Source organism: Carassius gibelio, chromosome B6, assembly GCF_023724105.1.
Source record: "Carassius gibelio isolate Cgi1373 ecotype wild population from Czech Republic chromosome B6, carGib1.2-hapl.c, whole genome shotgun sequence".
NCBI classification, from domain to species: domain Eukaryota; kingdom Metazoa; phylum Chordata; class Actinopteri; order Cypriniformes; family Cyprinidae; genus Carassius; species Carassius gibelio.
This window is the reverse complement of record NC_068401.1, coordinates 4,022,952-4,038,751: the sequence shown is the minus strand read 5'-3', so window position 1 is coordinate 4,038,751 and position 15,800 is coordinate 4,022,952. Positions and strand designations below refer to the sequence as shown.

Genomic DNA, 15,800 nt, shown 5'->3' with positions numbered 1-15,800 from the left:
TGTGCACCCGACTGATGGTTATGTTTAGGGATTGACTTTATTTTCCTGAAAACTGTTGCTGCATCTCTTTTCAAATCCTGCGCCCTCCGCAGGTCACACTTATATGTCATTAAAGCTGCAACATTTTAGAAAAGTAACCAATAAATTCCAAAGTAAGAAAGAAATTACAATAATTTAGGAGTCACAAGAAATAACAGTTGAATGACACATATTAATCTTTGAATGTTGCCAACACGCAACCTCTGGAGGGCGCAGCCTATGAAATGAGATATAGCTTGTATGTTTCTGTACAAATCACATTGTACATATTCATCTAAAAAAATTCTTTTTTATCTTTTCGAACTATCCATTTGAGGACACACTGGTGAAAACTCATATATGTCTTGTGGGATTTGAACCCATAACCTTCCAGCTCAGATCCTGACCCACAAAGCCACATCTCAAACCTCAAAATTTCTTCTACTCTAGCTTCCAGGTGTCACAGTTTGTCGGCAAACCCACATCATTGGACACACATATACGTCCACTCACCGCCATCGTCCTCATCGAAGGAGTTCATGCAGGGGAAGTAGATGGCCAGGGCCTCAAAGGACGCAGACAAACTAATGCGACTCTGTGAGCGCTCCATGTAAAGGCCCGGCGTTGGTGCCGGCGTTGTGTCCGCCGGCTTGGGCAGGCGTGCCTGGGCATTCTTCACGCGGAGCACGGCACGCGGCGTCTTGGCTAACTTTCACCGGCCCCTTCGCCAGCCCCGTACAAGATAGAAAAACAAACGGTAAAGCACCCACGTAAGTCCCTGTGGACCTGGTTTGGGTTCAAGAATCCTGTCCAAATGTGATGTCCAGAGTTTCTGGTGTCTCTAAAGTCCTTATTTTGTGTTGTTTCTGTCCAGATCTAGAAGACAGAGAATTAGGATGGATGGAGTCTCATCTCAGAGGCTGATGTCTCAGAGCTGTGCTGGATCTGCTTCAGAGAACATGATCTATTGCTTTTCCCTGTCCAGCTGATCCCTCACCGGGCTGTGCAGTGGATGGACGGATGGAGTATACTGCCGTTTGTCTGTGTGTGTGTGTGTGAGAGAGAGAGAGAGAGAAAAGAGGAGAAATGGAGAGAGGGAAGGAGAGATGGGACTGTAGAGACACACACAGAGAGAGAGAGAGACAGACAGACAGGGAGAAAACGTTCTTACTATTCTAGCAGTCTGAGGCTGATTCACTTCATTCAGCGCTGAGCTCTTTGTGGAGACAAAAAGTGGGAGGAGACACCCGAGAGCTGTTGCTGGGATTCAGGATACTGGCCAATCACAGGCCAGATGTCAGGATGTGGGCGTGGCTACTGTCTACATGCACAATAGCTGTGAATATCTTTCATCCTTCACAGACATCGACCGTCTCACTCTCTCTCCGCTAACACGGTGACGTGAGAATCTTGAAACATTGGGAAGCTGATAGATTTCAGGGAAGGTTTGATAGCAGTATGTTTTTAGCCTCTATTTCCAATCAAACCTGATTTTTTTTTAACAGTAAATCACACACATTCATCAGAAACTGCAACAGTTGGATATATATTAAGACCTATCAAATCAATATGTTGTGAATATTCATATTAATTCATTCTAATTTAACCAGAAAGAAAAGTAATCTCACATAAAAAAAGGATCTACTGAATTTTATAGATTCAGTAATAATCATTTATTTTATTGAATATTTCCTGTAAATGTATTTCATTTTAATAATAATAATAATTATTGCTATAGTAATGCAATAGAAATAAATCTAGCTTAACCATCGCCTAAATGCTTGAATATTAACATTTCCTTGCCGTGACATCCAGTTAAGCGCGCAACCTGTCACGTGATAACTGTAATAGCCAATTATAGTCGCATGAGTACGAGAGTAAGCTAACTTACAGAATAGCCATGTCAGTGGTGTGGAAGTGTTTTAACCTTAAAGTCTGATAAGAATGTGCCATATGAATATTTTTGATCGTGGAGATAAAAATGTCTCCACTATCTTCTTTTGAAGAAATATTGTTGTATTATGCTGCAGCGCACATTCTATCAGCTGCAGTTCTGGCACCACAGAATGAATATAACTGCAACAGCCGACATATCCAGTACCATGGACATACACTGTAGGTATTTATGTGTATGTCCAGTACCGCTGCTCCTACACAGAGTACGCAGTAGGGCACCAACTCCTGGGGGGCACCATCCCAGTTGCTAAAAAAATCAGAACTGATGGAAAAAGACAACAGTAGTCCGGCGCCGAGATAAAGAAATGTGACAAATTTGACAACATTAAGTTAATAACGTGTTTTAATGTCAGTGATAATATCACCGCCGCATCTGCCTTAATATTCTATTACAGTTTTAATGTTAAATTAATTCTATTCAAATAACCAAAGTTGCAGCATCGGTATCGGTATCGGAAGTGAAAAAGTGGTATCGGGACATACCTAATATTTTGTAGAGTGTTGTAATTGTTAACTAAAACTATGAACACTGTTTTCATTGCTGAAATAAAGTAAAATAAAAATGTTACATGAAAAATGTAAATGGTAAAAGGTATAATAAAGGTTTTGTAATTAACTGAAAATAACTTGAAGTACTTAACTGATATCAATATGATAAAAGTGCATAAAAATAAATCAAACAAAAATTTAAATAAAATCTGAAACTAAAAATAGAAACAGCATCAACAAACAGGACTATTGCCTTTGATTCGAAAATAACAGTAAAACATTTTTAAGTGGATAATGTCTGATGATTGGCAACTTAAATGCAGCCATTGACAGCACCTGTGGGCTTCAGCTGTATTTAACCCACAATATTTCTTTTCAGAAGCGGAATAAAAGAATGACACTGCTAGCTGAGAACAGTCATCTTCTGTTAAAGATGCATTTTGTCTTCTGTGTGTCTGGCAGGAGGGACTGAGAGAGTGTGTGTATGTGAGTGTGTGTCTGAGAGGGCTGAAAATGTCACCTGTGCCACCTCAATGAACAATCACAACTCTACTGCATATATAACAAGCGCAGGAGCATCACTCATAGCTATGAATGCCTCAAAACCAATGCTGACAATCTCGCTCTCACTTAGAGTGCATCCTGTCAGTTTTTGTATAGATTTAGTCTTTGTATATGGTTTAACCTCAGCAAGTTTACCAGAGTTCATCAGAACTTTGGTTGTATGCATGTTTTTGAAAGATTAACTAGATTTGTACATTTTCTGAAAATTTTTGTAATTCACATTGCTACGTGGTTTCTGTCAAGTTGCTGTGTGATAACTGATAAGTATTTGCAAGTACCATGGTACAGTATATACAAATACCAGAGTATTATCATCCGATACCATCATGGTATGTTTTATAAGGAGAAATCACTGGTAATCATTCAGTCACTACAAAAAAGTATTAGAAAGCAACATGATATTGCCGTTAGCTTTGAACATGTACCACAGTATTCTTGGAAGTATCTTTGAGCACTGATCTTATTGTTACCTAAAATTAAAACAAATAAGAATTGTTTTCATTTGTTAAAATAAAGTTAACATAAAATCAATCATAAATATTAAAAGACACATTTGATATGTTTTATTAGTTGTAAGATACAAGTTAAAATGACTAACACTGAAATACAAAATACATTAGAGATAAAATACAAAATACATTAGTTTAAGTACTAAAATTGCTAATATTTTTATAAAATATCTGAAAATAAATATAAAAATCTAACATTACAAAAGCATATAATAAATTACTAAAGCTTTACAATTAATATGAAAACTGAAAATATAAAAAATAGAATTATAAATATTAAATATAGCTGCAAGCAGCAATAACGGGGCCAAGCACTACAGAAGCAAGCTTCAGACGAACGGCAGGAATGAGTAATTAAGAAAGTTTTAAGATTAATTTAGGCAAAATGGCTTGAAAACAATAAACACAACAACTAGTAATAGGATTTATTTGCTTATCACGTGTAACCAATAGGTGGCGCTGTTACCAAATTAGTTTGGAATGGTCAGTGTGAGGTGACGATGACACATACAAAGTTTGGTGCAAATATGTCAAAGCTTTGCTGAGATACAGCCTCAAATGCATTTTGGAACCCTTCCAGCAGCTTCGTTGATGCGCTAAATGAGAACAGTTTCGTATATCGAAACGAAATCCATAACATTTTGCCAGCATGGTCTGAAGATGATCCACGTCAAATTTGGTGAAAATCTGACTAACGGTCTAGGAGGTGTCACGGTAGGAAATCCAGTGTTTCCTCCGTGTCATGTTTTGTTATTGTTTTTGTACTTACGTTGTCTCCATGTGCTCGTTTAGTTGATTGTCATCACCTGGGTGTTGATTGTCTCGCTCCAGCTGATCGTCATCATACCTCTGCTACTTATACTCACCTCGCTCTCTCTCTGTTGTCAGATCCTCTCTTATGTCTCCATGCACTAGCTGGATTACCGTCCTCCGTGTTTATGTGCTGGTTTGGATTCGTGTTGTCGTCCGCGTGTCAGTGTTCCGGTCTGTTCCTGGTTCCAACCATTGACCACCTTCACCTGCACCGCTGACTTCACCATCCCGCTCTTCTCACGCCACCGTAGACCTTCCTTGCCATTGCCAACACTCTGGACACTCTTTATCAATAAACAACATCTGATTGCCTGCAATTGCTTCCTCCTCTTTTATCTGTCGTTACAGTAGGATCTGACCATCATGGAAGCAGCAGGCGATCGCTCCCCATCTCATCTCGAAGAATTTCTACAACGAGCTGCGGGTCGTATGGATCGCCAAGACAAAGCGATAGATGAGATGGGTCGAGCCTTCCAAGCAATGGTGACGAAGGTGTCCGAGCTCGTTCTCCAGACGCAACAACAACAACAATCGTCACCCGCTGCGCCTCCCACGCCACCCACACCGCCGATCGTCTCCGGGGGGATTTCCCAGCCCGAACCACGCCTCCCCATCCCGGAGAAATATGCGGGTGAGCCAGAGTTCTGTCGATCATTTCTGTCTCATTGTTCTCTGCACTTCACCCTGCAGCCCCGCACGTTCTACACCGAGGAAATGAAGGTGGCATTCGTCTTATCTCTACTTTCGGGAAGGGCTGCCCTCTGGGGGACGGCGGTGTGGGAGAACCAAGACAGCTGCTGTGCCTCGTTCCACGCACTTTCGGAAGAGATGAGACGGGTCTTCGACCGCTCCGCCGCCGGGAGGGAAGCGGCTTGGCTTCTCACGGACCTACGTCAGGGGGAAAGGTCCGTTTCCGATTATTCGATTGAGTTCCGCACCCTGGCGGCGGAGTGTAAGTGGAACGAGGAGGCGCAGTGGGATCACTTCCTGCATGGGTTGGCTGACCGCATCCAACAGGAGATCCGCGCCGTCAAGCTCCCCACTTCTCTCAACAGTCTGATTGACCTAACCATCAGAGTGGAGAATCGACTCGATCAAGCCACCAGACGGAGGGGGAGAGCAGTTCTCGCGAACAGACCGGAGGCTCAGTATCAGCGCTCAGATGTTGCGGTCAGCCCACCGGGAGATCTTGAACCCATGCAGGTGGGGCGAGCTCGGCTCTCCCGGGAGGAGAGGATCAGGCGGAGATCCCTGGGACTATGTTTATACTGTGGCAGTCAAGAACATCACATCCAGCGTTGTCCGGTAAAAGGACCAAGCCCGATAGTAAGACGGAGGCTACTATCGGGTGGGATCTCTGCCAGAAAGACCTCATCTACATCGACACTCCTTCCGGTGAGTCTACGGTGGTCCACCCACGCACTCGAGCATCACGCCTTGTTGGATTCTGGGGCAGAGGGTAATTTCATGGACTTCCAGTTCGCTAGTAAACTTAACATTCCTCTCACCTCCCTCAAACACCCCATTGCACCCTTTGCCCTCAATGGACACAGACTACCAGTCATCACTCAGACCACCTTACCTGTTTCCCTCACCACATCTGGCAATCATACTGAGGAGATATCATTTTACATTACGGACTCACCTCAATCCCCCATCGTTCTCGGTCACACCTGGCTTCAGAAACACAACCCCAGCATCAATTGGCGCCTTGGATCTGTGGTTAGCTGGAGCGAGGAATGTCATTTGTCTTGTCTTTTGTCTGCTGGTGTTAATGTTTCTGAGTCTGTGTTTCAGGGGGAAGCAGTGGATTTGGCTAGCGTGCCCGCGGAGTACCACGACCTGAAGGAGGTGTTCAGTAAGTCTCGTGCTGATTCTCTTCCTCCTCATCGTCCCTATGACTGTGCGATAGAGTTATTGCCAGGTACTTCTCCGCCTAAGGGCAAGTTATATTCTTTGTCTGTTCCAGAGACGGCGGCCATGGAGAAATATATATCCAGTTCTCTAGCAACGGGGTTTATCCGCCCTTCCTCTTCTCCAGCGGGGGCGGGGTTCTTTTTTGTGGGAAAGAAGGACGGATCCTTGCGACCTTGCATTGACTACCGAGGGCTGAACAACATAACGGTAAAGAATACCTATCCTTTGCCGCTTATGTCTTCAGCTTTTGAGAGGTTGCAGGGAGCGTCCGTTTTCACTAAATTGGACTTACGTAATGCTTATCATTTGGTCCGCATCAGGGAGGGGGATGAGTGGAAGACTGCCTTTAACACCCCTAGAGGCCATTTTGAGTACTGCGTTATGCCGTTCGGGCTAACCAACTCGCCGGCAGTCTTTCAAGCACTCGTTAATGACGTGTTGCGAGACATGGTCGATCTGTTCATATATGTTTACCTGGATGACATATTGATTTTTTCTTCGTCTCTCCAGGAACACGTGCAACACGTACGACGAGTGCTTCTGCGGTTGCTAGAGAATGGATTGTTTGTCAAGGCGGAGAAATGCGTTTTTCATGCACAGTCTGTTTCTTTTCTAGGACACATCATTTCGACTGAGGGTGTTCGCATGGATCCTGAGAAGGTTAAGGCTGTGGTAAATTGGCCATCCCCAGAGTCTCGCAAGGCCCTGCAGAGATTTCTGGGGTTCGCCAATTTTTACCGGCGTTTCATTCGCAATTTCAGCCAACTAGCCGCTCCTCTGACCGCCTTGATCTCCCCTAGTTTGACGTTCAGGTGGTCAGACGCAGCTGAGGCTGCGTTTGCCAAACTGAAAAGCTGCTTTGTTTCAGCTCCCATTCTCGTCACCCCTGATCGCTCACGTCAATTCATAGTGGAGGTCGACGCGTCAGAGGTGGGGGTAGGAGCAGTGTTATCCCAACGCGCATCCTCAGACGGAAAGGTGCATCCGTGCGCGTATTATTCTCACCGTTTATCTCCTGCAGAAGTTAATTATGACATTGGCAATCGAGAGTTGTTGGCAGTCAAACTTGCACTGGAAGAATGGCGTCACTGGCTTGAGGGGTCGGGTGTACCTTTCATTGTATGGACGGACCATAAGAATCTCGAATACATTAGAACCGCCAAAAGACTTAACTCCAGGCAGGCTCGGTGGGCATTATTTTTCGGTCGTTTCGATTTTACACTTTCTTACCGGCCGGGTTCCAAAAACATCAAACCCGATGCTTTATCCCGTCTTTTTGAGCGTTCCGATCGTACTGCTACTCCCGAGCCCATTTTACCGGGGACCATCATTATCTCCGCGCTCAGGTGGGAGGTCGAATCGAAGGTGTTGACCGCCTTAGAAGGGGTAACGCCCCCGGCTCGTTGCCCACCGAACCGATTGTTTGTGCCGGAGAGGTTACGGTCAGACGTTCTCCAGTGGGGTCATTGTTCCAGTGTTGCTTGTCACCCAGGGGTTAGTAGAACTAGATTTCTGGTCAAGCAACGATTTTGGTGGCCTGGTATGGCTCGTGACGTCCACGATTTCGTCTTGGCTTGTTCAGTTTGCGCTATTGGTAAGACTTCCAATCGACCTCCAGATGGGTTACTCTTACCGCTGTCTGTCCCTTCAAGACCCTGGTCCCACATTTCGCTAGATTTTATCACCGCCCTCCCGCCCTCTAAAGGCAATACGGTGATTTTAACCGTAGTGGACCGGTTCTCGAAGGCGACTCATTTTATTCCCTTGCCCAAATTACCTTCAGCCAAGGAAACAGCGGTAGCTGTCATTGACCACGTCTTCCGCATACATGGCCTCCCGACAGACGTGGTTTCTGACAGGGGTCCCCAATTTGTGTCCAAATTTTGGCGAGAATTTTGTAAATTGTTAGGAGCGACTGTTAGTCTTTCTTCCGGGTTCCATCCCCAGAGCAATGGTCAAACCGAACGAGCCAATCAGGATGTCGAGAGGGTTTTGCGATGTTTGGTTTCCAATAATCCTTCGTCCTGGTGTCAGCAACTCTCAGTTGTGGAGTACGCACACAATTCTTTGCCAGTGTCATCTACGGGCATGTCTCCATTTAAGTGTAGTTTAGGGTACCAACCACCTAATTTTGTCAGTACGGAATCCGAGGTTTCGGTCCCCTCCGCACACGCATTAGTCCAGAGGTGTCACCGCACCTGGACCAGAGCTCGCAGAGCTCTGCTCCAGGCTAGGTCGCGCACCAAGGCTAAGGCCGATCGCCACCGGTCGAAGCCTCCCCGTTACGTCGTCGGTCAAAGAGTGTGGCTTTCTACCCAGAATATTCCTATGCGGTCCGTTTCTAACAAACTTGCTCCCAAATTTATTGGCCCGTTTTCTATTACCAAGATTATTAATCCGGTTACCGTGCGTCTTAGCCTTCCTCCGGCGTACAGGAGGATTCATCCCGTGTTCCACGTCTCCAAAATTAAATCGGTGATTTCTTCCCGTCTTAATCCGCCTGCTCCGGTTCCCCCCCCGCCTCGTCTCGTTAATGGGGAGACCACCTATTTGGTTAATCGTATTCTGGACTCTAGACGGAGGGGACGCGGTTTTCAGTACTTGGTGGATTGGGAAGGTTACGGTCCGGAGGAGAGGAGCTGGGTTCCTGCTCGGGACATATTGGATCACCACCTTATAGATGATTACAATCTACAGGTAAAGCAGGCTGGGAACGTCAGGTGACGTCCTAGGGGAGAGGGTACTGTCACGGTAGGAAATCCAGTGTTTCCTCCGTGTCATGTTTTGTTATTGTTTTTGTACTTACGTTGTCTCCATGTGCTCGTTTAGTTGATTGTCATCACCTGGGTGTTGATTGTCTCGCTCCAGCTGATCGTCATCATACCTCTGCTACTTATACTCACCTCGCTCTCTCTCTGTTGTCAGATCCTCTCTTATGTCTCCATGCACTAGCTGGATTACCGTCCTCCGTGTTTATGTGCTGGTTTGGATTCGTGTTGTCGTCCGCGTGTCAGTGTTCCGGTCTGTTCCTGGTTCCAACCATTGACCACCTTCACCTGCACCGCTGACTTCACCATCCCGCTCTTCTCACGCCACCGTAGACCTTCCTTGCCATTGCCAACACTCTGGACACTCTTTATCAATAAACAACATCTGATTGCCTGCAATTGCTTCCTCCTCTTTTATCTGTCGTTACAGGAGGAGTTCGAAAAAGTAAGTTTTCAACATTAATCAAAATGGCGGACAGGAAGTTCAGCCAAATAAGGAAAACTTTGTATCTATGTTCTCGACTTGACCCAAGGAATCTAAAAAGACCAGCGTCATGTCAATAGCCAGATTTATTCAAAAGTTATTAGCCTTTATTTAAATTGAGTTATAACTGTTGACCACTAGGTGGCGGTGTTTCAAAATATTTTGAGTACCTTCAGGGGATGGTGTTGTTGGCACATTCTGAGTTTCGTAATATTACATCAATGCATTTGTTTAGTATTGCATTTTATTTCACAAAACTGTATTGAAGTCAATGATAATTTCATATTTTGTTCTATTATAGCGCCACCAAGAGGCTCAGTCCCACCATTTCTTTTTATGTGTGCTCAGAGTGAGCCCATACATATGTGTGTCAATTTTGGTGAAAATATCTCAATTCACTTCAGAGTTATAGACATTTATATGAAAAAGCACGTAAAAAATGACTGACTCTTGACTTTGATTGAATATTACTACACCTTACCATCAATATTTTGGCATTTGGGCATTGGCGTATAGCTATCGACCTATGTTTCCGAACTTCTGACGGTGGTTTCGTCTCGATCAGACAAGTGGTTTCGAAGATATAGCCAGATGTTTTTTAAGCGCTAAATCACAACGCTACACAAACCGTAAGGCGAAACCTAGCATGTTTGGTATCGTAGGACTCTGTAAGGTTTCAGGAGTCTAATTTGGTGAGTCTCGAGAAAATAAGTCGACCACACCCAAGGTTATAAGCATTTAAAAAAGGATGATCACCACTAGGTGGCGCTGTTTCGAAACTTCTCACACTCCTTCAGGACATTGTGCTGATGACCCATACCATGTTTCGTAACAATCCGTTGATGCGTTCTGAAAATACAGCATTTTAGCACAAAATTCAAAATGGCCGACAGACAAAATGGCCGAAATGGTAAAATTTGATATCAGTCGACTCGGCCTGTTGCCCTGAATCTAACAAGACCAATGTTATGATTTTTGGACAAACTGTTTAGAAGTTATAAGCAAAAATAGCAATTTTTCATATCTCCGGACCAGTAGGTGGCGCTGCGCCGAAACGCAGCAAGTAGCCTCAGGTCATGCTTGTTATGACATGTACCAGGTTTGGTCTGAATACGATAAATCGTTGCAGAGATACAGCCTTACGACTGTTTTTCTAAGCGTTTCGTAAAATTTGTTTGAACGTTTTTCGAAAACGGTTTGACGAATCAATTTGATTTGCATAACTTTTGGTCAGCACTGCCTGAAGATGATCTGGTTCAATTTTCGTGTGAATCGGACAAACCGTCTAGGACGAGTTCGAAAAAGTAGGTTTTTCAAAGAATTCAAAATGGCGGCCATATTTCTATGACGGAAAATGACGGCATAGGGTGCAATCGAATCGGCATGAGCTCAGAAATCAGAGGAAAAAAGAATTTTGTTGATTGGACTTACGGTTAAAAAGTTATTAACAAAATTAAAGTGAAATTTCGGACAGTTGGTGGCGCTAGAGGGAATGTCTTAGACACACCAAAATTGGTGTACTAAATGTTGGCACTGTCCTCTATCAGAATGTCAAACCAAAACAACTTTCCCGCATTCGGTTCTATGGGCTGCCATAGACTCCCAGTCGGAAGAATAATAATAATAAATATAGCTGCAAGCAGCAATCACGGGGCCAAGCATTCCAGCGGCAACATCAGGAGCTAAGCAGACCAAATGCAACAATGAATAATGAAATTAATAATTGCATGATTGTAATTGAAATGGCTGAAAATCGTTAATAAAAGTTCCACAGCGAGGAGCTAAGCATGGCATGGAGCATCAGACCAAATGCAACGAGTAAGAAAAGCAATTATTGGAAGAGTGTAATTGAAACAGCCAGTAAAACTCCAGTAAAATGATGCATTATCATTTTTGGAAAATAGGTGGCGCTGTAATCAAATCGCTTTGTTGTGTTCTGTGGGAGGTGACAATGTTGTGGCCATTTTTTTTCAAAATACTTACAGACCTTTAGGGCAATGAGTCGAACATGCCCACCGAGTTTGTTCCGATCGACTTCCATTAACCTTGTCAAATAGGTGCTTAAAGTTGTTTGGCCAATGGCGGCCATGTTTTTTAAGATAAGTGAAATTCCTCATAGAGCACTTGTGCCACATTGGGCCATATCAATTTTCAAGTTGATTGGATCAACGGTTGCTTAGTTATAGCCATTTGATTTTTTTTCATCCTGTAGCGCCACCAAGTGGCAGTAATGGAAAAAAAATAATAATTTGACTAAAGTTTTTGTTCATGCATATGAGTTCTGAGTTTGGTGAAGATATCTCATTTTGTTCCCGAGTTATAGCCTTTTTCGTAAAATTGGTCCACGAATTTGAATGTTTTGGGTCACCTGGTTTTTTGTTCAGTCTTGATCAAACCACTGCAATAATATTCTCTGGACTCTCTAGATCAATAATTTTCAAAAATGTGTTGCATTTTGTCCTTTGGTTAGCTATAAGAGGTCATTTAGGAAAGGGCCGTGGCCACATGTAACCTAAAGCCTATAAAACTGAAACAAAAACTCAAAACTTTATGAAACTTGGTTATAACATGTGAAAGATGACCCACCAAGCATGCAAAGTTTCATTAAGATCAGAAAATAGCTGGTGCTATAACAGTTAAACAGGCCTAAAAAACAAAAGATTTCTGTTGTGAATGGCATTAAACTGCAAAAAAAAAAAGGGGTAATATAATCACACATGCATTAGATCTGTATTTTTTCTAAACAATCATGCAAAATTTAACAGAGATTAGGTAAAAAAGAACACTGTAATATTTATAAAGCTTCAAAACCCAGTGTTGAATAAAAAATTGCAATGATAACCACTAGATGTCACAGGAAGACCACTAATGAGCTCACTAAAGACTAAAACATTACAGTTTATGGGCTTGTTGAGGGATTCATCTAGAAAAAATGTATATTACTATTATTTAATATTACTGTTCAAGCATTTCAGATCACATTGAGTCAAAGTTTACCAATTTATTCATACAGATATATCTAATGTTTATAATTATGCCAGATTATGATTGCAATGAAACCTGAAAAATGACATAGAAGCCCATAAAAACAGAAGACTTGCAATAGGTTTTATCACCCATCATTTATTTTAATTATCTATATATATAACAAAATGTGTGCATCTGTGTGTGGGTTTAAGCATGCTTATTGAGTATTAATATAGTAGTTTAAACATTTCATGTTTGTGTGTGTCTGTAATTCTGTTCTATTCTTTTACTGTCAGCCATATCTAGGTTATTTAAAATCAGTGCAGTACTATTATCTAGACTGTGAAATTATACATAAATTGCATATGCTTCTTTGGAATGAAATTAAGACAACATATAACAGTTATAAAGGTTAAAGAGACAGTGTTGTATGATAAATTGCATTTACGACCACTAGATGTCACTGGAAGACCACTAATGGGCTTTGCAGAGATATAGCCTCAGACTCATTTTGTGAAGATGCCTGACATCTGAAGCAGTGCTGTACAAAAACGGTTTCGTCTATTGACACGAAATCCATAACTTTTTGTCAGCACGGTCTGAAGATGATCTGATTCAATTTTGGTGAAAATCAGACAAACGGTTCAGGATGAGTTTAAAAAAAAAGGTTTTCAACATGAATCAAAATGGCGGACAGGAAGTTTTGCTTAATATGACATAATTGGTATGTATGTTGTCGGCATGTCCCAAGGAACATTTTGAGACATGTTTCATTATAATAGGCTAATGCAATCAAAAGTTATTAGCATTATTGGAAATGTAATAATTAGCGGTTATTGATTGGTTTATTACTCTTGACCAATAGGTGGCGCTGTGACCAAAATGATGTGGCGTGGTCAATGTGATGTGACAATGTCACATATTAAGTTTTGTGTAAATATCTCCAACCTTTGCAGAGATACAGCCTCAGATGCAGTTTGGCATCTTTCCAGCAAATTCGTTGGTACGCTAATTGAAAACGGTTACGTGTATCGACACAAATTCCATAACTTTTTGCCAGCATGGTCTGAAGATGATCCAAATCAAATTTGGTGAAAATCTGAGCAACGGTCTAGGAGGAGTTTGAAAAAGTAGGTTTTCAACATGAATCAAAATGGCGGACAGGAAATTTTGCCAAAATTGACAAATGGGGTATCGGTGTTCTCGGCATGACCCAAGGAATCTATCAACATCAGCTTTGTTACAATAGGCTAATGTATGCAAAAGTTATTAGCATTTTTCGAAAAAATCGTTATAACTATTGACCACAAGGTGGCGCTGCCCCCAATTTTTTTGTGTACATTCAGGGCATGGAGCCGGACATTTTTGTAATTATTTGCGAAACGATACGGAAATTCATTCTTAAGATACAGCAATTTACAACTAAATCCAAAATGGCCGACGCCCAAAATGGCCGAATTGGGAAAATTCGGTATCATTCGACTCGGAATGATGCACTGAATCTAAAGACACCACTTTTGTGATTTTTGGCAAAACCGTTCAGAAGTTATGAGCAAAAACATGCATTTTTCATATCTCCTGACCACTAGGGGGCACAGCGCCGAAACACTGCAGGTAGTCCCAGGGAATGGTTGTTATAAGACCCACCAAGATTGGTCTCAATAGGCCAAACCGTTGCGGAGATATAGCCTCACGTTCACGTTTGCGTGCTTTTCGAAGAATTCGTTCATGAGCTATTCGGAAACGGTTTGAGAAATAAACTTGAATTCCATGACTTTTTGCCAGCATGGTCTGAAGATTATCTGATTCAATTTTCGTGACAATCGGTGCAACGGCCTAGGACGAGTTAGAAAAAGTAGGTTTTACGAACAATTGACGATAGCGAAAAAACTAAGCCTTGCGATTTTTGAATTTCGGTGTCCATTCGACTCGGCATGAGCCAAGGAATCACAGGAAAAAAGAATTTTCATTTTGTGGCTTACGGTTCAAGAGTTATTAGCATCAAGTTTTTGAAAGTTTAGACAATTGGTGGCGCTAGAGAGTTTGAGTTAGAGACTTCAAATTTGCTACGGTTAATGTTCAGACAGTCCTCTATTAGTGTGCCAAATTATACAACTTTCCTGCAATCGGTTCTATGGGCTACCATAGACTTGGGGTGGAAGAAGAGGAAGAATAATAATAATAATAACGCCAACGAACACAATAGGTGCCTTCGCACCTTCGGTGCTTGGCCCCTAAATATAGCTGCAAGCAGCAATTACGGGGCCAAGCACTCCAACGGCAAATGTAGGAGCTAAGCATGGCATGGAGCATCACACCAAATGCATTAATGAGCAATAACAGCAATTTTAGGATGATTGTAATTGAAATGGCTAAAAAAATCATAAATACAACCTCTAGTAGCATGATTTACTGGCTTATCAAAATTGACCAATAGGTGGTGCTGTTATCAAGTCAATTTGGTGTACTCTGTGTGACTTTTCAATGACACAAACAAAGTTTGGTGTCAATATGCCAAAGCATTGCAGAGATACAGCCTCAAGTGTCATTTTGGCATTGTGCCTCAAATTCGTCGCTGTGGTATGCGAAAACGGTTTTGTCTATCGATACAAAATCCATAACATTTTGTCAGTACAGTCTACAGATCATCTGAGTCAATTTTGGTGAAAATCGGACTAACGGTTGATGAGGAGTTCGAAAAAGTAGGTTTTCAACATAAATCAAAATGGCGGACAGGAAGTTCGGCTTACTCTGGCATATATGGTATCTATGTTGTCGGCATAAGCCAGGGAATATTTTGAGGCCAGTTTCATTACAATAGGCTAATGCATTAAAAAGTTACTAGCATTTTTATAAGTGTAATTATTCATAGTTAATGAATGGTTCATTACTCTTGACCAATAGGTGGCGCTGTTACCAAATTTTTTGTGGCATGGTCAGTGTCAGGTGGCGATGACACATACAAAGTTTGGTGCAAAAATGTCAAAGCGTTGCAGAGATACAGCCTCAAATGCATTTTGGCACCCTTCCAGCAAATTCGTTGATGCGCTAAATCAGAACCGTTTTGTATATCGACACGAAATCCATAACTTTTTGCCAGCATGGTCTGAAGATGATTCACGTCAAATTTGGTGAAAATCGGACTAACGGTCTAGGAGGAGTTCGAAAAAGTAGGTTTTCAACATTAATCAAAATGGCGGACAGGAAGTATGGCCAATTTTGGCATAATTGGTATCTATGTTCTCGGCATGACCCAAAGAATACGGGGAGACCATTTGCATTTCAATTGTCTAATTTACTCAAAAGTTATTAGCA

The 15,800-nt window shown here is 42.3% G+C and overlaps 1 protein-coding gene across 2 annotated transcripts in view; it reads right to left on the bottom strand.

Moving 5' to 3' along the window:
* The window catches only part of LOC127959389 (regulating synaptic membrane exocytosis protein 4-like), a 118,000-nt gene that overhangs the window by 28,733 nt on the left and 73,467 nt on the right, over window positions 1–15,800 (bottom strand). Inside the window, exon 1 of one of the 2 annotated variants that reach the window (XM_052558552.1) lies at window positions 532–1,251. The exons of the other annotated variant lie outside the window; for it this stretch is intronic. Coding sequence (XP_052414512.1) covers window positions 532–628 — 97 coding nt within the window. The 5' untranslated portion in view covers window positions 629–1,251. Of the gene's footprint in view, window positions 1–531; window positions 1,252–15,800 lie in introns of those variants that run through there. 2 annotated transcript variants of the gene reach the window in all.